The 23,542-nt window shown below is 36.4% G+C and overlaps 1 protein-coding gene across 1 annotated transcript; it reads right to left on the bottom strand.

The window, feature by feature from the left end:
• Positions 1-1,753: 1,753 nt before the first annotated feature.
• On the bottom strand, positions 1,754-23,542 carry LOC116668110 (kinesin-like protein KIF21B). Its single transcript, XM_032494664.1, is given in 7 exon segments — positions 1,754-2,217; positions 2,219-2,265; positions 3,560-3,730; positions 5,118-5,186; positions 5,188-5,236; positions 22,141-22,462; positions 23,452-23,542. Coding segments are annotated over 7 exon segments (1,020 nt in total). The 3' UTR covers positions 1,754-1,946.

The following is a 23,542-nucleotide window of genomic DNA, read 5'->3' as shown; positions in this document are numbered from 1 at the left end:
ATTCCATAAATACACATAGAGGCGAAGCTGCACATGAGTAAAGCCAGGCCCAAAACCTATCACTAGTTAAGTGTAAGTCAGACGACTCCCAGGGCGCACTGAGGGCTGTGAGATGCTCAGGTTCTGACCAGTAGAGCAGAGAGTGTCATCACACACCTAAGACAGTCAATAGGGATCCAAGAAGAGCTCAGAACAAGTCTCAGAAAGATGAAGCTGAGCCACAAGCAACTTAACTGCCTGACAGACAAAGCCCAACACTCTTTAAAGGAATATAATATAATCCAGATACTCAAACACAACACTGTCATGTTCAACAGTCAATAAAATATTACTTGACATAAAAATGGAGGGAAAATGAGACCCATAATCATAAGAAAAATCAATGACAACAGATCCAGGAATCAGATATGACAGAATCACTTCTACAGGGACTGGGAATTACACAGTGCCTCAGTTTTCCCTCCTGTAAGAAAGGGATGATGACAATGCTCCCCTCCTAGGGTTCTCATGAGGACAAAATTTTAGTGCCTGAAAACTCTTAAAACAATGCCTGGCAGATACTAAGCCCTGTACACGTTTGTTAAACAGCAAATATGTAGAACTAATTTGAAAATAGCCCCTCTGATTTTATTGTCTGTTTTCCTGATTTGAAGTTATGTGGTAAATGCATCTGCATCTGATGCACCAGGAGTAAACTGAGGGAAATTTCAGTTCTTTAAAAATAAAACTGGGTCATGGAAGGTACTACAGTACCCTCACACCTCACTGGACAGGCCTCAGGGACGCACAATTCTTTTATATTCTTACCTGAGTGTCCTATGACTTTGAGGGCTATTAAGTTATTTCCAGTAAACTGTCAAGGACATAACAAGTTTCCCAGGGGATAAACAAAAGCGATGACTCTTAGGAAAGTAATGCATCTTGGAAATTGCATCAATGAAGCATCAAAAGTAAGCACCCTAGAAAAACACAAAATAAATTGGCTTTGATGTTCTTTAAAGATGAGAGAAAGCAAATCTAAATGAAAAGAGGGATTTGAGGAAAATATCACAGATAATAAGAGACACCACAGAAATAGGACAGAGGCTTCAAAATAAAATCAGGGTTATCATGCACTTAGGATAAAAGAATCTGGAAGGTGCTCAAGTTAAATTAAGTAACATAATTGGTGCACAAATGACATGGGGAGGTTTTCAAGATAGATATTCAGGAGAAATCACATTTTATTTGAAGGAGACAAACACCTCACACTATAGTACATATGCTTTCCTTCCCAAAGTGCTTATACACATATCATGTCGTTTTTATGGTCGCACCTCTACACCTCCTTCAAGCACCTTCTTAAGTGTCACTGTCTCAGGGAGGGCCTCACTGACCACTCTCACTGCGCAATGCCCCCACCCCCACCCTGTACTCTCCTCCTTGCTTTGTTTTTCTCCATCGCGCCCATCACCGTCTGACATATTTTACTTATTTATTTTCTTTTCATCTCCTTAGAATAAAACTGGGGTTTGTTCATGTTTTGCTCACTTTGCTGTTCCCAACAGCCTAGGACAGTGCCTGGCACACAGGAGAGTCATCATGAATGAGCAAATAAATTAATCAATCCAGTCATCAGTATAGGGAGGAAGCAAATATTCATACCATGTATTTTAAAAGAGTTGGGAGAGGTAAAAGAGGTTTTTTCTTTTTTTTTTTAAATAATTTGTTCTAAATATGAAGAATGGCAAGTTTGTTGCCTTTCTGGGAAAAAAAAACTTTAGAAATTAGTCACCTATCAATGATTAAAAAAAATTAAAATCACCAGGAGAAGATCTGGCAGGAGACTTCCCAGTGTAAGCAGAGAGCTGATACAGGAGTAACACTAGTATCTTGTACCTGGGGAGCCCGAACTCAGTGCCCACAGTGGGCCTCAGAAAACAGAAATAAGACAGCATGAACAGCCATTAGAGTGACTGCAATAAAAGAAGGATTTCGCATGTTCTGCATTCCCAGATGCTGACAACAGAGCATTCATTAAATCTGAACACGAGCAACCAGTGTAGAGAAATATCACACGGGAAAGCTGACTCAGTAGCAGTAAAAGTGTGGGTGGAATTACCTCCTATGGCTTTGCTGGGGCCATCATAACCTGCCATCTCTCTGACGGGCACAAAGTTATCCACGTTCCAGAGTTTAAGAATACCCCCTCTGCAGCCACTGAGCAAAACTGGGTGGCACCATTCCCAGGGCACAGATCCAGTCCTTGTGTGTGTTTGGAACTTGCTGAGAGAAAAAGGAAAAATTATCAGCATAAGAGGAGGCTTCCAAAGAAAATTTTCATATGAAAACTAGTTACAAAAGTTTTTACTGACAAAATTCAATATTTGGAACACTGAATTGGCCTGGAAACTATTTTAAAAAAAATTTTGGTATGCAATCACTCTTAGTGATTTAAAGAAATAAGTCTATAATTTGCTCTGCAATTTGCCTCACTAGTTATCATCAGTGTTATCAGCATTAAAGGGTTAGAATATTAAAAATCTATAGAATCTAAAAGACCTGGAAACTATACAGGATTTTTCAAACATCACTTCCTCTTCAAAGGAGTAATTATCTCACCTTTCTCTAACATGTATTTCATGCAAGTTTGGAAACTTTAACCTGGTATGTAGTCTCTAAGGATTATCTCATAAAGTCACTGCCTTAAATTTTGAACAAGAACAAGAGCCTAAAGCTTTCTGTTGAAGGCTGGAGCTAAACTATACATTTCAAAATGAGTAGGCAATAATTATAAGCTCATACATTATGACCATATTTTATGCATAAAAATATTCCTATGCATAATATAGAAGTTACATCCAAGAATGTACATCTATAAAAGAAAAGCTTTTGAACACAATGTCTGCATCTGTTGCCAGGTTTTTTCTATCAACATACAGTCTACTTGTTTATTTGCTTTTCATCTGGTTGTCAGCAGGAAAGTGACAGCAACAGCAGGACAAACGCGCCCACATTGAGAGAAGGGAAAGCTGGAACCTGAGAACAAGTTCATATGCTAATTCATTTCTTCCTCTGGGAATTAGGGAAAGCCACCAATATTTGATTGTACTGACAAAACACTTCAACCCAACCATCATTCCACAGGAAATGAGAGAACCACCACTCATGGAGGTATGAACATGCTCCTGCAGAGGAGGCACCATTTACACTGCTCTGACTTTAGCTACACTTAGATTTCTTTGGACTGTGCATACCTAAATCAAAAACAAAACAAAATGAGAAACTGTAACTGCTTTACTCTGAGACCGATTTTATTTAGTAAGCAAATGCACAGGGCAATCCCAGACTTTCCAGTTCTTATCAGGGCCTACTCTCCTCTTATCTAAGAGGTTATCATTCAATGCTAAGTGTTGCCCTTTTCATAATTAAAAACCCTGATGGGTGACAATGAAACACTCTTGAAGAGGAAGCCCTGACTGATATCATCCTTAAATGATGAAATTCTACTTAGAGGCTCTTCAAGTTCTTATAGAGGATACTGGTGACTTTGAAGCACCCAGTCTGTCCCGTGCATTACCTGTAGAAGGTCTTTTTGAGCCAGATCCCGTTTCTTGATTCCATTGTCTCTGGACCCACTAACTAGGTTATCCCCTTGTATGATTATCACTTCAGTGCCATCATAATGAGGGGGCTCAAAACTGCAGGTGGGACTCACAGTTCCAAGAGCCCCTTCAGTTACATCAAACATCTAAATAAAAGCAGAAAGAAAGCAGTCATCCTATTTAACTTACATATAAGTACCTATATGTGTCCATTCATAGAAATACATAAGATGTATATTAACAAGACATGATTTGTTTTGTTGTGATATTTTACTAAGTTAACTAAAAAAAAACTGGCTATGAATGACTCAGAATGAACCTGAGCCCTATTTTCAGATTACTTTTGCTGACATATTAGGCTTTTAAAGGCAAAAATTTTTTCACGTATGAGTGCACAAATGGTATGTTCAATAATAAAAATGCTGGTTATCAATCCAGTTGCTATTCAAATAAGTGACATGATGGTTATTTCAACACTGCTAGTTGGCTCAGCGGTCCTGCTGGTCATCGCAAATACCCCAGAGCTGCTATTCTGAACTTTTCCCTCCCCTCAGTTGCCCTCATCTCTCTCAGCTGTTGACCTTGTGATGTCCTGCAAAGGCTAGTGTGATCAAAAATTAACTTTCTGGACCCTCCTCCCAGTTACAAAAGTTTGCTTTTATCCTCAGACATTCTCTTTCCCATCCCTTCTTTTCAGCTGCTAAAGTGTACTTACTTCTTTCCAAGGTTCACATCTTTGGTCGGACTCTTTTTTGGTCTGATTCATCAACTGCCACCCCTTTTCTGCTCACACTTTCCCTCTCCACTGAGCCCATCTCCCAAGCATTTAAACATGCTCAAGTCTATAGAATACAAATCCCATCCCCTTAACCATTCTCTTTTCAAGTCACTAACTCATTTCTCATCTTTTAATAAAAGTTCCTTTAAAAGGAGCACTTATATGCTTCCTAGATCTCTTTATCACTGTATCCTCTTTTATTCCTGTTGGTTCTTATAGGATTCCCAAGGCTGAGTCATGTCAACTTCTTGCTCCTTTGGCCATATCAACTACTCTAACTTCTTGAACATCTGCTTCTGTTTGACTGGCTCTGAAACACACATGTGTACTAATAACTTATCTTGAGCCTTGGACTTGCCTTTCAAATGGCCTACTGGTCTACACAAGGAAATCTTCAAACTTAACATCTCCAAAATCAAATTATGCATCTCTCTTCATCTGCTACTTGCATAAAACCTGAAGACCATAATATGTTCAGTATAAAAGATGGTGATGATGGGACTTAAGCAGTAGTTGGATTGACTGAGCCAATCTTTAAAATCCCTCCCAACCTATCTTCTGTGACAAGTGATCATATACGTATAAATAATAAGACAACAAAATCAGGAACTATGAGTGAGGAAGATCAGGAAGAAAAAGCAAAGGCTAGAAATGAGAAAAAAGAAATATGATTAAGAGAACAGGGTCCTAGGTGTATCTGAATACTTTAAATCTATCAATAGGAGAATATAATTCAACAACTGTATTATACACACTTTGATGTAATGATCCTTGGAGCTGGTGATGATTAGATCTTGTCCATTGGAAATCTGATCTACAGTTAAGACATATAACTGGGCCTAGTTGTCCTGTTAACTTTCCTGTGGACTGAAACCTTAGAGAAAAAAAAGAAAGAAAGAAAAAAATTTTGATTGGAAATATTTCTTAGCATGCTGAGGCTAAGTCTCAATAAAAATAATCTATATTCTTTGATAAAATTATTCATTCATTTTCTTCTGATTTAACTCCACCTCTATACAAGTCTGTTCAAATTAACAGTCAAAAAATGGCCAAACTACGATGGAAGTGTCAGAAGTCCTAAACAAGTTATTCCAAAGTGACTAATGTCATTCAAGTAGTAAACAAAAGGGCATCAAGAGTCCAAAAACTTGCTACAGGTTAATTTTAACTCCACCCTAAGTCCAGGTAAACTTTAACCTGTTAAATGTCTGCATATGTTATAGACATATGACTGATGTTATCAGGCCCGATGTGAAATTGGATTAAAACAACTATGTCACTGATATAACTAGAAAATAGCAATATGGAGAAAGTAAGATTATTTTTTACACACACATATTTTCACACATACACATGCACGTATATGTACACCTATCTTATATACACATGTATACACACATGTGTGGGCACTACATGCGTACACATGTGCACCAGGACATAGGTAGTCCATTTCATCAGTTATTTTAAAGATATGAAAATGACCAGGAATGTATCTGACTGGTAGAAAAGCATATGATGTCAAATGTCAGGGGTGACAATGAACTTTTTTTCGTAGTCCTGCTTCAAATCAAGCTGCTGGGATACAGAGATATATTTGGCTTCCAGAATATTACCATTTCTTGAACACTCTTTTCTTAGTTACTTTGTTAAGATGAATCTGTATTTAATCATGTTGCTGAAATCAGGCAGGTTTCAAAGGATCTAACTTTTCAGCAGAAAAGAAAGTGTGAAGATTTTCATAACCTGATCTTTTCTGCCTCTTGTGGTGACTAAGTTTCTTCCTCCATGGTGCTCTGGCTACAAGTTTAACATCTTCAAGAATAAACCAAGTCTTCCTCTCTTTCCTAATTTTCTTAAACAAACACTCATTTTATTTTTCTTCTTTTTATTTTTAAAACAGTACTCAGGGCTGTGTTTCTTCTTTCTCTTTCTCTCTCATTTATTTATATATAAATTAGGTTTATTATACTTTCTCAAACATGCATTAAAATATTACAAGTTATAACTAGCTATTCCTCAAAATTTCTAAAATAAACTTCCCTTTATTTACCACTAACAAATTCCTTCTAGATTGGATTATTATCTGAATTTCCTGAATTGCAGACTGAATCCTGTAATTGCCTGTTCAGTGGGCTTTATCCTCCATTATGAGATGAGTTCTAAGAAGGTGGACCCCACGTTTGTCTGGCTTAGCCTTTATCCCCAGTACCTACCACGGTGCTGGTACAGTGTCTGTCATAATTGATCTTGAATATATATTTGTTAATGAATAAATAAATATTCTCTTGCTGCCAAAATTGAAAGAACTAAAATAAATACTCTAGTGGATAAAATCTCATACTTCAATATATCATTTTTCTTTTTTTACTCACTCCATCTTCTTACGACTTCATCTTTTATATATATTATTTCATATTCACCAAAATCCTGTGAGGATTTATGTGCAAAGTTGTAAAGTTTATAAACTGAAAAATTTGAGATATAAGATGCATGACTGATGTTACAAAAAATAATTCTTTCAAAGGTACTAATGCAGTTAGGATGAGAGTCTTGGTCTCTTCTTAGTAAACAGTACAACTGGAGACATATATTAAGGAAGGCTGTTTTCCTTCATATATATTTTCCCCAGCAATGGAGATAAAAGAAGGAAAATTGGGAGTTTGCTAATGAGGACAGAAGAGATATTTAGGAGTGTTATATTCAGCAGAAAAGCCCAAGATTTTATATTAACTTCTGGGGTTATAAAAATTAGACTTCACATGCGCTAATGATAAGTGAAAAAATATATTTGCCATATAAAAGAAATATATTTTCCTTTAAAATTCTGCCTTTTAAGATCCCACATACTGACCGCATTTCCAGAAGCTGCACAGAGGAAGGTGCCAGTTGGGTTTAGTGCAGTTTGACTGATCTGGTTTTCCCCAGAAGGAATAGCAACTGTCCGGCTGGTACTTGCAGAACAGGCATCTCCAAGAGGAACTTGACCTGAAGACCTTAACAGAGGTGAAACAGCAAGGTAAGTCACATTTCTGGGTAACAGTTAGGCTTAGAATGCCTTAAATTCCTAGGAAACTGGCTGCAGGCAACCAGATCTGGTCACTGTAAGCAGCTTACCCAGCACAGCACTTCACACACACGTGACTGGCACTTATAAATAAACATTTTGACAGATAAATAAATAAATGAATGAAGAAAACAAGATGACATGGCTTTAAACTCAATTTGCAAGTCTCTTAAACACTGGAAATTATGGGTCCTGAATTAAGGATGACCTCAAAATGATTCAGAAAAGATTAGATGACAATGATTTAAAAACTCAGCAAGTGATGCAGTGCCACAGAGGTAATTCATTTTCCTGCAGTTTCCAGAAGCCCCCTGAGGGGCAAGCCTACCGATATTCTTTCATATGTAAGATTTGCCCTTTTCAGTTAAACACACTGAGGAATTTTAAAATTATTTTTAGTTTTTGTTTACTTTAACCCAATCATATATGGATTAGTTACTATTGCTTAACCATAACTTACTTCTATTTCCTCTGCTAAATTCTAAATGGCAAGTGTATTTTTAAATTTGGGAATATTTTCTCAGTTAACTTCTAAAATATCAAGTTATAATCAGTCTTTTCAAATTAGATTTTAGTCAGTCAACTGGATGGGTAAATTTCTAACATAAGATAACAGTGTTCTTTTTCTACAAAACTTCCCTCAAGAGACTTGTATTCAATACAGTAAATAATTAGTAGTTCTCAACATGCAAAATAGAATTTAATGTTAGTAAACCCCACTGTACAAATTAGTAAAAACTAACCACTCCTATGCTCCCTACTCTTATTTAAACCAACAGAGTTCACCCTAATTTTAATTATGTAAAACAGTTCATCAACCTTATGGCAAAAAGAATCATCTGCTCTACATTTTAAAGACATACATGATAAGAAACACAGGAAACAAACTCATCGTCCAATTATCCAACACAACCTAAAGTTATAAAATACGGTCTAACCTCAAGGCAGTGATAAGTCCTAAAAAAAACAAAACAAAACAACAAAAAAAGCCCTCTCAGTTATTCAATACATGCTAATTAAATGTTGCAGGTACTTCTTCACCATCTACAATGGTGATTCCAGCCATTTTCCAGGGAGTGGTATTCATTTGAAGTATGTAAATCATTTAACTATACAAGTAATAAATACTATGAAAATTTAATTCCTTAGTTATTTGGTTAGGGAGGAAATATGAAATGTGTACTTAGTCACAGATCAAATATGACTTCTCCCTTCCTGTTTAATATTGAGCTCTTATATATTATTTTCTCAATAGTTTTTTTCACCTTACTTTATCGGCATTCTTACTGTAAACATTTTAACATTCCTTGCAAGTAGACAGGTATAAATAAACAAAAATGCACTCACAGACCTATCTTTTCTCATATTTATAAACAAGGACTATTTGCCCCTTATGCTATTTGCCTTTAAGTTACTTACATTAGCATTTGAATGCACTTTGCTGAGTCTCTGATATCCCACACCTTAATATAAGATGTTGACACTGTGAAGACCAAACTTGTATAATATAGTATTTTACAGATATGACATTGTTGGGATGACCCCCCAGTGACATTATCCCATACTTTACAAGTACGATCTAAAACAAGCAAAAAAGAGGAAATACTGTCGATATGAACTAAATTAGACTCACTTAACAATAACAATTTCTCTTCTATGAGGAAAAAAATGAGATAAGGAAACAGTAATTATTCCATTCACCTGAAACAGGCATCCTAACTCCATCCCTGACACTTTGCAGCAGGTTCAAGGGCAAAGGAGGTGTGAAGGATTGGATGAAAGCTAGGGATGCATCATGAGGTATTAAAAAAATAATTACACAAAATTTTGAAATAGACATACGAAAAGAGTCTTACGCCAAATTGCCCCTGAATCTTAAACAGCCATCCTAAATCAGCTGTTTCAAAATCTGCTCTTAGCTCCTGAACACTCCATACTCATAAATACACACACGTTTCTTTTCCAGGAGTCATTGATGGATTTTATCTTTGACTCAAAAAACATAATCATAAAACTATTCTATTTTGTTTTTCTGACATGCTGAATGTGTAATTATACTGGAGAAATCAATTTAACTTGAATCATTAGAAAATTATATTTTTACAGAGTAAATTTTTTTTAATGGGGGAATTGCTTGCCATTATTCACAACGCATACGCTAGACTCTTGTATTTCCCTCATAGACAATGAACAAAAATGTTCACTGATCAAACTGAGTCTTGGAATATCCCTAAATGCTAAAAAACAAAAACAAAAACAAAAAAAACCTAGCTCCCCAAATTCCTATACATGCTTCCTTCTCATCGTCCTAGTCTCATTGCCCATTGTCATGTATATTCTACCTTTCAACTCAATTGGATTTAGTTTCCAAACCACTTCTTTTCTTTTCTTTTCTTTTTTTTAAGGATTAGATTTATTCATTTATTTCTGCTTGGAAGAGGTACCGGGGATTGAACCCAGGACCTCGTGTATGTTGAGCATGTGCTCTACCACTTGAGCTATACAGCCCCCTCCCCCCAAATCCACTTCTGCCTCCACATCTCTGCTTCTGCTCTTCTGTGTTCTTGGTTGCCAGTCCTTACCTGTCAATAGCAACAATCCTGTAAGGTTCATCCTAAGTACCTCCTTATCAAAGCTTTGCGTATTTTTACAACTTGGCATAATCTCTCCCTTTCCTGAAACCCCAAAACTCTTAGTCTCTAATTTTTCAACTCATTTATAGTTGATTATTTTAGCTGCCTGCCATTTTACCAAAGGGGTTAAGAGCACAGGCTTGGAGACAAATAGACCTAAGTTTCCAATCCTGGCTCTTCCACTTTCTAGCTAAGTTTATCTGGGGAAATTATTTAACTTCTTGAATCTTCAGTCTCTTCATCTGTAAAAATGAGGATGCAATATGTATGTCATTGGGGTTGTTGTGAAAATTAAGTGAGATGTAATTTGCATACTGTCCAGTGCAGCCTCTGACATACAGGAACTTTTCAAGAAACGGGGGCTGCTACCCACCTTACTCTCTCTGCCACACTGTACATTGCAATGGCCTTTTGTAGATTTCTACGCAGCCTGCGTTACTAAGCTCAGGGCGTTGCATACATAAGACTCTCAACTACCGAAGAGATGTATCCCCTCGCCATTCTACTCGCATCACATCAACAGAGGTTTTCCTTTCTTACCTCCCATGCAGTGATATTATGTTTTATATAATTCAGGGGTTGAACCATATTATCCCTCAGATTTTTATGAGTCTTAAACAGTTTGACATTTTTTTCAAAACCTGTTCAACGTAATCATTTTTAAAAGATCTACTATGTATCTAATGACACAACAACTAGCACCTTTGATCCAGTGAGGAGAAATCATAGCCCCCACACAGAGCCCAGCTGTTGTGCGCCCTTCAGATGTGTGTGTGTGCACACACTGAAGTGGGGGCGTTCTGATTCATTTTGAAGCTGGAAGTGGGTTGATTATGCCCCTGAGCTGGGAGAAAAATAAACAGAGCTTTACTTCAGTAGCTGTATCATGAAACTACTTTTAATTTTTTTCTCTGACTTTAAGAAGTCTTTCCAAGCAATTAGTAATAAAATCCATACTGGTCCCTTGTCTCATTTTTTAGGCAAAGGGACACAGTGTGAAACAGTAAAAGCAGTGATGGCATACATCAACTAATCAGGTGTCAGCTAGCAAGTGCCTTCTGCAAGGAGCAAAGCCAGTGCTGCATCTGGATTTTCTTATTAGTAATTTAATCTCTTTCAAATTTAATGAAGTAATATTGGGAGCTATTCAAGTATAGTGAATTCTGACAGGTAAGAAAGTATAAATGATGGTTAACTGGCAGATGTGACTCTGTCAGGCTGGAGTATAATTCTACATCAAAAAAGACATTCTGAAGAAAGTATAACACATATCACCTAAAGTACTAAGAAAGCAAATTTGAAACCAATTTGAAGAAATATAAGAATATCTGTATAGACAGAAATTCTAAAGGGAGAATGGCTCAAAAATAGCAAAAACTTTAAAACTCTTAACAGTGTCAAAGAAAAAAAATTAAGAGTAAAATTTTAAGAGAACAGTGAGGCTCTTTAGGGAGCTTTATGATAAATTTAATATTTCTAAGTTTCTGCTTTATGCCATTGGACTATGAACTGTGGAAATAGAAAGTTTATCAAAACACTGTCCTTATCCTACAAGAATTTAAGACAGGATCTGAATTGAAATAACTGTATGAGGAAGACTAAAAATGAGTGTGAATTAAGACATAATAAATATGTAGGTTGACTGTAACTGTGCTTCAGAGCAGGAAGAAAAATTATGCTAAAATATGCCCATCATCTAAGACAGATGGCATACTATGAGGGCAGATGAGGGCATGAAACCAAGCTTTCTGTTTCCATCTTCTTGATGAATGAGAACAGCCTTCATGATGCAAGGTGCGGGGATAATTAAGGAGAAATGTAAGCCCAAGATAAGTTAGAACTGATAATTAAGACTTATTCAATGAGTTCAAGTACTTCTGTTTCTGAAACACTATGTCACAGGGTTTTGAAAATATATACTATTGTGGAGGCAAAACCATTGTTGGTACACTGGATCAATAAAAGGGATAAAACACATAGACCCAATTTTCTAGGAAGGAGAAAAATAGTGGATTTCAGAGATTACAGATGAGTAACTCTTGTTGAGTCTCACAGAGGAAAACATTAAATAAATATAAACACTTAAATGCTCATATAAATGTTCATATAAGATAACATGGGGAAGTTCACTAATCTCATGGGGAAGTTCTTTGTAGAATCAATAGACAGCATGTTAGGAGAATGTCATATTCACAATATATTTTGACTCCAGAAAGGTCCATACAAAAAGCTTTTCAAATGACATCCTTGTAGATGTGGTGAGTAAGAAAAACACTATTGTAGTAAGTAAGGTAGTTTTCCATCAGTGCTGAAGAACCACACCTAAAGGGTCCATGTTCCTGTCAGTCTGGAAAGAGGTCTTCAATATCTAGTCAGTCTTTCCTCAGAAACAAAGACAGACATGGCATGTTTATTAAATTGATATATTAAAGAGATGCACTGCCTAGAAAAAATCACAAACAAAATTCATTTAGGTACATACCTACCACTAAAATATTCAATGGAAAAAAAATAAGCATAAAATTTAAGTTGAAGATAGAAGAGAATGCTCCAAGTAGGAAAGGGGCTTAACTCAATTTTACAAGCTAAATAAATTTGTTTATTTATATGAGATCAATGGCTTAACAATTTTTGATTCCTCTACCAACATTTTCAATGACTTGTGCAATACAAGTAAATATCTCAGAAGAAAGCAAGAGAGTTACTATATTCTGCTGAGGCCACATCTGAAATGAGATTGAGCTCTGGATGCCACATTCTAAGAAGAACTCTGAAAAATGGGAGATTTTTCCAAAACCGCGGAAGCAGAAAGAAGGATCCTAGACTATATCATATTAGGAGCAGATGAATCTAAAACTGTTGAGATGATAAGAGAACTTCCATTAGAGAGAGCATACAAAAGCACAGTTAAATGGCTGAATATTTAAAAGATCTGTCAGATACCCACAAAAAGATGTACTGGATTAATTCTACTAGAGCTCAAGAGGGCTGATGAAAGGCCAATGGATAGAAATTTAAAGGAGGTAAATTTAGGCTCAGGATTTTTTAAAGTCCTTTATTTTTAGGGTTTAGTTATATTGATTTCAAAAAATGAAGGGAGTTCCTCGTTACTAGAAATAATACCAGGAACTGTTACCACATGGATGTGTAATGACAAAATCCAAAGTATTATTTGCATACATGCATCAGTTTGAGATTTTTGAAACTAATGCTCAGTAACTTGTTGGTAATCTAAGAATTTAACCAGAACTGTAATGGGAGCAAAACCTCCTCAAAAGTCTGAATCTGCCATTTCAAAAGCTTAACTGATGTGGGGTTTAAAAGCTATGAACTGAAGCCATCAAATTATAACTATTGCTTCATATGTTGAAAAGTTATGATCTAATACACAGTCAACTGCTACTGTTACTTCGAAAACAGAATATGTATGTATATATGTATGTATGTACGTATGTATGTGTATTTTAAGAAGCTGACTATAAAGAAAAAAAATCCATGATAACAGCCTAAGAGTTGCATGATCTGCATTTAATGACCCAAATCACCCTAAGGAAAAAAAAAAAGAAAAACTAAACAGTACCCTCAGTTATATAATACTATGTCTCCAAAAATTTCCTTCATTCAGATCATTCTCTTTATCCTGAGAATCTATTAAATGTTCCCTTCATGACATAACATCCAACACAATTCTGTCATGTCAAAGGCTGTAACATTACAAAAGTAAATACTTGCCTCCAGTGACTTAATGTATGGCCCAGCCTAGAGACCAGGATGCCTTTTTTTCATTCTTACTTGTTTTTATTTTTTCAGACCTTTGAAGAAAAAGAATTTCAACACTAAATAAAGAATTTTATTCATTAGATACTGAAAAATACTCTCATATTCTCAGAATATTAGGGTCAATATTTTATAGAGATTACCTTATATCAAAGATAATAGAAAAAATACAGAAATTGGAAACATACATCCTTGGTATTTCTTTTCTATTAAAATTAATCTATTCACATTCTGGAATATATAAATCAACTTTAAAATTGTTTAAGTTAAGGTTAAACACTGCAAACTTACACAACAGATCTAATCTGAAGGAAAAATAATGCTTACTTTTGTTCCATTCAAAACCAGCAAAGTCTTGCAATGCTGTGAATGAGATTAATTTCCTCCCCCTTCCCCCACTTGCCTTCTGGAGGATCTACTGATGATCAGGAAAATGGCCATAAGACATGGTGGGGGGGGAAGTGCAAAGGGAAAGGAGACAAAATGATTAGTGGAAAGAGGAAATGATAGAAAGAAAAAGAAATTAAGGGTCCAAAAAATCTGTAACATGAAAAAATGCAACATTGTTATTTCTAAAATAGCATTTACTAGTTAAAAATAATAATTATTTTTTAAAACCTCTTTTTCTTTCTATTTCTTTCTATACTTTAGGTACCATAGTATCCTTTTTCCCCTAGCATACCTTTTTTCATCACAAACCCTGCCATAAACTTCTTATTTAAAATCAATAAACCAACATGAAAAACTACCTATTCACCTCCCACAATTTGAGGGGGCAATATTCACTGAGGAAATTAATTTTCATAGATCTAAATTTCTTTTAAAGAAAACTTTTAGATTATAGACAGAAAACAAATAGCACAATTTTTTATGTTATTATACAAAAAAGTCTGCCACTACTTTGTCTGAGAGTTATGATCACAAAAATATATTATATATATATATATTAAAATTTATGGTTAAAAATGTTAGTGCATTGACATTTACCAGTTATGAATGCAACAAAAATGGGACTTGCTTAAAGTTTCTAGGAAGGCATTTTAGAACATCACTGAAAGGTCAGAAGGTAGGAAAGACAGAAAGAACCTGTGTATCTCTGACACAGAAGAGTCACTTTTATCAGATCTACAGGGAAAGAGTCAGAATTATGAAGAGAAAGACTGCAGATGGTAACAGGCGGACACTGAGGCTGAGCTGATGCAATGGTATGAATAATAGAAACACAGCAAACATTTCCTTTAATGGGCCCTGCTTTCCTATTTGCACTGGATATCAGCAAATTCAATATACACCTAAATTAGCTACAATATTTTGTTCTTATGTTTTCTACCAAGATTTGGGGAGGGGGAACTTTCTATTACTGATCCATGGAACCGATCTGTCCTCGCTTTCTAAAATGTAGCCCCTGAAGATGAACGCCATCAAGTAAATGAAATCCATCACTTCAAGGTGCTATTTAATCTGACTAGTACTAGAAAACTTTTCCCATTTCAATAACCATTAATGAATTTTATTCCTCTTGATAATTACTTTAGAGTCTCATATGAAAATTACACAAATACATGTCTGTGTGGGGAGTGAGTCAGTCAAAATTTAATAACCTTTGATTTAACTCATCTCAAAAACGTGGAGGTCTTCTGCCTAGTCAGTCCCTCAGCAACAGCAGGGAGGTTTTGGTGGGATTTTAAAAATAAGTGAGCCATTCCTGTCAGCCTGAATCCTCCAGTACTGACAGTAAGTCTGGTTATTATATTAAATATTTAGCATGTAGAATCATACAATAGGCTTGGGAAGAATGAGGACAGAGTGAGTCCTGGCATGTCATGTCATCAGAAACAATGTGTTTGACCTAACTTCTAGCAGGTGAAATATGCTAGTCTCCAAAAGGAGCCCAAAAGAAAGTGATTCAGAAGGTAGGTGAGGGTTTGGGTTAAGTCAGTTATTCTAAGTTTTAATTTATAGAGATGACAATGCAGTTAAATGATTGGTAGCTGATAAACCATTTCAGTAAAAAACATGGAACTATGATTAGACTGTCAAGATTATCAAAAGACTGACAAACTTTTATGACCGTAAATACAAGGTGGACAAAATTTACTAATTCTTCATATCACTAGTGAAAATGGACTTCCTACAGACATTCCTAATGCTGTGCTCTTTTCTCAGTTAAATGAGAGGTATGATTTAACAACATTCAAGAGTCTTTTAATACTTGTTTTTAAATTTAAAAAATCACCTAACTAGATCACCTTAAAGAACATATCATATACTGATTAAACTATATTAAAATTTAATCAAGAATTTTATCCATAAATTAAGTAGATTAAAGATTACTTCAAAATAATCATGTATCTAAGTCTACAGAGCCATTTAGCATGATCAAACATGCCAGACAGATCTTAAACAGTATCCTGTAATTTCAGAAATCGTTGATATATGTAGGAAGATCATAGCATAGAAAACAAGTTGGCATGGGAGGCTGGATATCAAGTACATACGTCCACAACATTATAATTCAAAATCAAAGCAGACAAGTCAGAGTTAATAAATACTTTATGGCAACACCTTTAGTATGAAATTTTTACAAGAGAGATTCTGGCTCAATGTGGGGATACTTTTTCACTTCAACTTTGATGAAAATAGTATTTTCCATACCCCTCCAACTTTTCTTTCCCCAACAGCCCACCCTGAGTTCTACCCTCTCCACCTCTCCACCTATAAAGGTACTCTTATTTTTCAAGAACACAATGACTCAAGTTTTGTGGTGGATTTGTAGAACAAGCAAATGATAACATGTTACACATATGTGACACGGTCTTTGTCAGCTGTTATATCCACCAAAGATAAAATAATTTGCCACTTTTCAAGGCAGGATATTGGATTAGAGGCTTCTATGGGCTCAATGAACATGAAAAGTCCCAAGAAATTTCAACTTCAAGTGATCACAAAGATATTTCAATTCTAATTGACTTGCAAAAGGAAAAGGCAAGGCAAGTGCTGAAGTGAAGCAATGCAAATCTACAGCAGGGAATAATGTTCAACAGGAAAATAAATTCATCTAATTTTGTGTATATGGTTCATTTCCCATTGGAAAAACACATAAAATACAGCATGAGTTCACAAGTCAGACTCCACCTCCCACACAGAGAGAGCTAAGTGTTCTCTCTGGATTGTATTGAAATGCTCAGGAATATTATAACCTATAGTTGGGACTCTTTAACATAATGACTTACTTATCCTGCTGAACTGATGTGTTTCCCTGAGAAACAGTGAGACGATTAAAAACATTCAGTTCATTACGGGGCCAGCTTGGTGGGGAAGAAGGAGGTGAAGGCTAGCCTCTGAAGTTCCAGAATCTGAGCTACAAGGAAAAAAAGTTAAATAGGTGGCTATTTATTTGTTAGAAATGTTATAAGAAACATGCTTTAAAAAAAAAAAAAAAGCTTCTCAATAGAGAACTCCTTCCTTCCTTCCTTTCTTCCTCTCTTCCTTTTTCATAAGATAAAATGCACTCTGAACAATTTAATTCTTTTCCCCTACTGGATTGTGTTACATTGGCCAAAAGATGGCACTAATGAAAAAGTTCTGTTGGCTAAAATCTAAACTCAGTATGAATAAATCAAGGCAAATTTAAAATTATACAATTTTACACTTGAGATCAAGATGCTCACTTTACAGATGAGGGAAGAGACCCTGAGAGATTAAGAGGGATTTGCTTATTCAACTGATTAATTCATTTATTTTTTAATTACTTATTTGCTCCATCCCCTATCTCCTAGTTATTCTTTGAGATATTTGATTCATTAGAAACCGATAAATTACATCTTTAAATACAGGAAGCAAGGATGATTAGGACAATTTCCATGACATTCAAGGCAGCTAAACCAGTGGTCAAAGTAGAGAGTGTGCATGATGGTACAGGGGAGGGGATGGTATAAGATCACTCACTTGGGTACAGAAAATACCCAAAAACTTCTTTTCATATTTAATACTGAAGAAATTGGCTTTGCCAATATTTGAACAGAGATTGCCATTGATGATTTCACTTAAGACCATGTCAGAGATCTACCTGCCATCTGCAGCCCGTGAGGTGACCTGAGGGAAATGTGAGTGTGCCGCAGGTAGAAGGATACAGGGGCTCTAACCCATTTGTAACTTTCTGCGTGTTGTGGTGTTGCAATTTACAAATGCCCAGGTAAGTTGACCATCGGATTATATTATATACTGTTAGGCAGACTAACCCTCACAAAACAAACTCTCACAAAACACACACGTAGCTTCTAAAAGAGTTCAACAACAAAAAATTAAGGATAATACCAATTTAAATATGAAAGAACAGCAAGAAAGCACCATAACCCACACATCTTCTAACACTAGATTTTTTTCAACCACTTTAAAGTGGTGAAATCAATGTGTTTTATTCAGATAACAGTAACAGTCAGAATTAATTTCAAATTTTTCTAGAAGACTATTTGAGTTACAGTTTTAATAAACCTCTCCTCAAAGTTATATTAACTTCACAATGAGATACACAGATAATTGAAAAATAACAGTACATGATCAATTTATTTTACAGGTATGTGTGAGACCAAGAAAATTAGAAGACCACAAGCTGACAGCTGATTCAATTGTCTTAAGTCAAATCAGTCACAATCCCAGAGTCAGCCTAAATATGGAGAATAATTCCACTGCTGTCCTTTAGCATCTCAGTGCTGCTGATGTTTTATACACCCTATCAGATAAAAAAGCATTAGTAACTGACTGCCTTTGTTCCTTGGTCTTTGGGTTTTCTGCTTTCTCACACACCTTTCTTCTTGCTATGGGGGGAGGCTCTGGTGGGTTTTTTTCTGACAGAGATGACTGTCTAGAACTAAGAGAGAAAAAGATTCTGTAATCATCTAATTTTAAATATATACATAGAACGTTGGCAATTGAACCTAAATTTTTAATAGATTACTAAGTAGAACTTGAAAAAGGTTACTTGGGAATAAAAGATAGAACTAGGATAGGAAAATATTACATGAGTTATTTTTAATTAATGGGAGCTTGACAACTGTATATTTAATTTTTTAATTGGCAATCTTATCAAAAACATATAAGCCTATTATCTTTGAACATAAACATCAATGCTCTACTGCCAAATAGCTAACATGAATTTTTAAATTTTAAATGTCTTTAAGTTTGATTAAAACTGCTTTAGGTGAAGAAAAATTGTCTTTACAATTTTTCAAGAACAAAAATATTAGAATATCAGAATATGAGAAACAATGAAATTTAATGAATTATTATTTACAGAGTCACAAAAGAATACTACAGGTGAGCACAAAAAGTGTTTTACTTAACTATTATTTAAGTATTAGTTAGCTATGTAAGTTTTGGTTAAAAATATTCTTGTTTTATTATAAATTTTAAATGTTGAATAATGGCTATGTAACTAATAATTTAAGGCTGATTTTTGTGTATAGTGGTAATGAATTTTAATTGGAAAAAAAATGAAATTTTGCTATCCTTGGCTACTTATACTAATAAGGAAAAAAAACACCAAGGAATTAGAAAGCAGGATCCTCAGAACGGGCTTAAAGTGATTCCTACCTGAAAGTGAAAACTAAATGTAACCAAACTTCATGTGCCTGATTTTTCTAATCAAAGGAAATCACGTTTTAGAAGTTCTGCATCATTTAAGTCATAGGCCTACTTAGGTGAATGATTTTATTTTATGCAATAAAAGTCATGAATTAATGTGTTATAAGAGTTACCGTACCAGCATGTGACCAGCTCTTAAATTTGTACAGAATCACACAAGCATCTTAATTGATGAAAACTTGAAAATAAATCATGTGAAGAGACAGTATCTAAAAGATATTTTCTACAACCTGTCATGAATGATAACATTTTTAAAAAGAAAAAGGCAAAAAGAAGATATTCTGGATTCCAGATCATAGATTTAGTCTTGAATTTCCAAAAGTCGCTATTCATCTGACAGACTAAATGCTGAACACATGGGAGTTCCTAAAATCTGGTCTCAGTTCTGTATCACTACCTTCACCAAAAGCTTTTCTTCTACTGTTATCTTATCAAAAAAGCACTGAAGCCATAAGCCATACTAGTTAGCAATCTTTATCAGCAAATTCAATGGTTAATCACATAGGCCACCTCAAGCACAAGCAAGAAAGTTCTGCCATCTTCAAAATTAATTTTGGAACTAAAGGTAGCAGATGGGCTTACTGAATGGAAGACAATGAAAATACCTTCATAAGATGAAGAAAGTTATGAGAAACAGATATTCAAGTTGGGGGCGGGGAGTTTGTTATATTTTATTATTTGCAGAGTCATCTAGTATGTGCCATTTTTTGGCACTATTTCTCAATGCAGTCATGTGTTCATATAGTAAATCATTTGCTAGATCATATATGAGGGTTAGTTTGAAAAAAGTCATTAAAAATCTTTACCAGTGAATGACTGATGTAGTTGTAATACAACTAACAAACAAAACACACACACTGGCCTGTGTAGGAAAATCTTTCTTCTCAAGATAATTATGAACAATTTCTAAATAAAATCTGTTTTGAGTAGAATGTTTCTTGTTAAGATGATCACAGATGGGAAACGTTCCCTCCTTCAACTCTTTAATAACACAACAACAATTCTTTGTGTATACACTCATACCAGACATGCAATGTCTTCAAGGCAAAGGATTAGGAAAGTTCAAAATGGTTAAGTTGGTAACTGACATCTGCATTTTTCTTTAACGGTGTCAGCAAAAGTCTACTCACCTGCCCAGGCTCTTAGAATGAGGATGTACCATGACTCAGAGCAAACTGGAGAGGCTCCAAGTTTCTGTTTGCTGTAATGATTTTACAGGTGGCACTTTAACCTACATTTGTTTCTAAATAAGTTTTGTCTGTAATTCACATCTCAGCCTTCATAAAAATGATAATCTTTAAGAAAGACCCTAAAACTTAGAAATAGGACACAGCAATTTCAACAAAGAACATCTCATTTAGATTATTCCGAATATTCAAAAAATTAGGGGACACGACACCTGGCAGAAATTACTTTGAAAACTAGAGATCTTATTTACATAATTAAAAAAAAGAAATAAGAAATTAGCAATATATATATACATAGAAAAAGAAAAGAAAAGTCAAAAGAAAGGAAGTTAGTGTAGCTGGGCTAGACTTGCATGCTGCCTCTCTTAGAATCGAAGCCAGAAGGGGGAGGGAGCTCTTTTTCCCTAGCACAAGTACTGGTCTCAGTATTCATTCTAATCTCTTGCCCTTCTGCAACAGATGTAAAAGGGCCAGGCAAGAAGGCATCTCCTGTACTAGTGTCTGAAGGTAAAAACATTTAGCATGTCTTTCCCTAGCAAGTGTGTCAAACATAGCACGTATGACAGTGACAAGCCAGAGCTACAGACAGGGAAGAATTTTGGGGGTCATAATCATAGCCAACATTTGTATATGCTTATTGGATGCCAGAAATTTTTGTAAACACTTTATTATATTAGCATATACTATCATTATCCCAGTTCACAAGTGAGAAAACAGAGGCACACAGAAGCTAAAAGTCCAAAGTCACAGTTAGTAAGTGGTAAAGCCAGATTCTAAACCAGGCAATCTGCCTCCAGCATTACTGCGCTCTCCTGACACTCGTGGCCCGCTCCCTCAATGTCTCATAAAAAGAAAGAAAGAAATTAAACCAAAAGATAATTGCAGGGGATTTCAACTCAATTTTTATTTTTCCCATGCTTAGATGATTTATTTAATGTAAACTTTATTTTAATACTGATTTTTATATTTGTGGCCCCATTTTCATGACCCTGCCCCCTGATGTCTTAACTGGATGTTTAATCAGCCTGTTGGATATCCAACGCCAGCCCATGCTAGCTTTTGGCAGCATGGTGAGGCAGGTGAAGGTTAATTTTTCCTAGAATCTAAATTCACCATAAGCATTCCCTTCCATACTCCAGGAAAATCAAGGGACTACCTTGTTGTAAATGCTTAGAGTTGGATGTTATCACTAATGTATTAGATAATCAAGGTGTTTGCCACATTATAAACCTTTAGAGTGCAGAAACCCTGTTGTATTCAACTTTACATCACTTGCATTTAACATAGTGCATTACCTATTTAAAATACATAGCCAACTTCGTTTATTCAATGAGTGAAAAATAATGATCTGAGATCCTTTCAGGAATCTTCGCAGTTCAAAAGGGGTGGCAGAGAGCAAGAGAAAACTTTTGGAAAGAAAAAGCCCTGCAGACGCGCACCCCCCACCACCCCAGGCCCCCTGCAGCCGGCGCACCTCCACTCCAGGGCGTCCGCCCGCCCTCGGTCCATCCCTCCGCTCGCTCCCAGCTGCGGCGCCTCGCACTTGACTTGAGTCCCCGCCGCGCTCGTCTTCGCCGCCGGGATCCGCCGCCCCGCGCCATGGAGCCGGCCGCGGGCAGCGAGCGCCGCATCCTCCGCGGTCCCCGCGGGCCCGCCTCCACCAGGGGCCACGCGCCCTTGGCAGCCGTCCCCGGCCGGGCCCAAGGGGAATCGGCAGCTGCGGATCAGCGAGGGCGGCCAGTTCAGCGATGGGCTGGAGGATCGAGGCTTGCTAGAAAGCAGCCCTCGACCAAGACCTCACGAAGCCCAGAACCACAGGAAGAAGGCATTGGGGGCCTCCTGGTTCTCATTATTGGCACACAGGCCCTGGCAGGGGCTGCCTTCAGTGCTTTTAGCTGAGCATCCTCTGAAGAAATGCTGTGGTCTATTTTGTGCTTGGAGATGAGAGTGATGGATGCACAGGTTTGGGGGGCACTTCTCTTCTCAGAACTGGCAAGGCTCACATTTTAAATAGTGTGTCCATTGCAAATAAAGACAATTGCCCTTCACTGCCAAAAAAAAAGAAGAAGAAGAAGAAGAAGAAAGAAAGAAAGAAAGAAAGAAAGAAAGAAAGAAAGAAAGAAAGAAAGAAAGGGAAGGAAGGAAGGAAGGAAGGAAGGAAGGAAGGAAGGAAGGAAGGAAGGAAAGAAAAGAAAGAAAGAAAGAGAAGCCCTGCAGGCCAGTCTTATGTCCTGTCAATTCTCTCCGCTGCCAGTGGAATCATTTCCCGGGCCTTCCTAACCACAGTGGTGTTTTCAGGAGATGGCCTTGAGGCCACCCCTTCACATCTCTCCTGGGGATCCTACAAGGGCATGAATAAAAAGGCCTTCACAGGGCCCGAGACACAAAGTTACCTTAAGAGATTATCTCCCTGACTTAAGACTGGATCCAAACTACACTAGAATGTTTTCTTTGAGTCTGGGTACCTTCTGCTTAGTCACTTAGAATAATAAAATGCAAAACACATGTTACCAAGCCGGTGGCTCAAGGACCACTCATGAAGCCTGTCAATGTGCTTTGATTGGCAAGGCCATTATTTTAAAGATAAAGAAATTCTCCGTTGAAATTCATATTTAAGGCTTCTCTTGAAAAAAATTGAGAATCTGGTAGCCTTAGGCCCATATTCCATCATGGCAAAAATGAGCAAGGGCAGAGTGGTGGCACTTGTTTTAGATGGGGCATGTCCTCTTCAGGTAACCACACTGATCCCCCTGCTAATTGCCTTACATCCAACTGAAATACTCACCTGCATCACCTGGCTGACCACTGTGGGCCTCGAATCCACCCTGCCCAGTAGCACAGTATTGTTCTTTCAGGTCCTGATTCCACCCATTCAT

This window comes from Camelus ferus, chromosome 13 (assembly GCF_009834535.1).
Source record: "Camelus ferus isolate YT-003-E chromosome 13, BCGSAC_Cfer_1.0, whole genome shotgun sequence".
Classification (NCBI taxonomy): Eukaryota; Metazoa; Chordata; class Mammalia; order Artiodactyla; family Camelidae; genus Camelus; species Camelus ferus.
The sequence above is the reverse complement of the archived record's forward strand: the minus strand, read 5'-3'. Positions and strand labels throughout refer to the sequence as shown.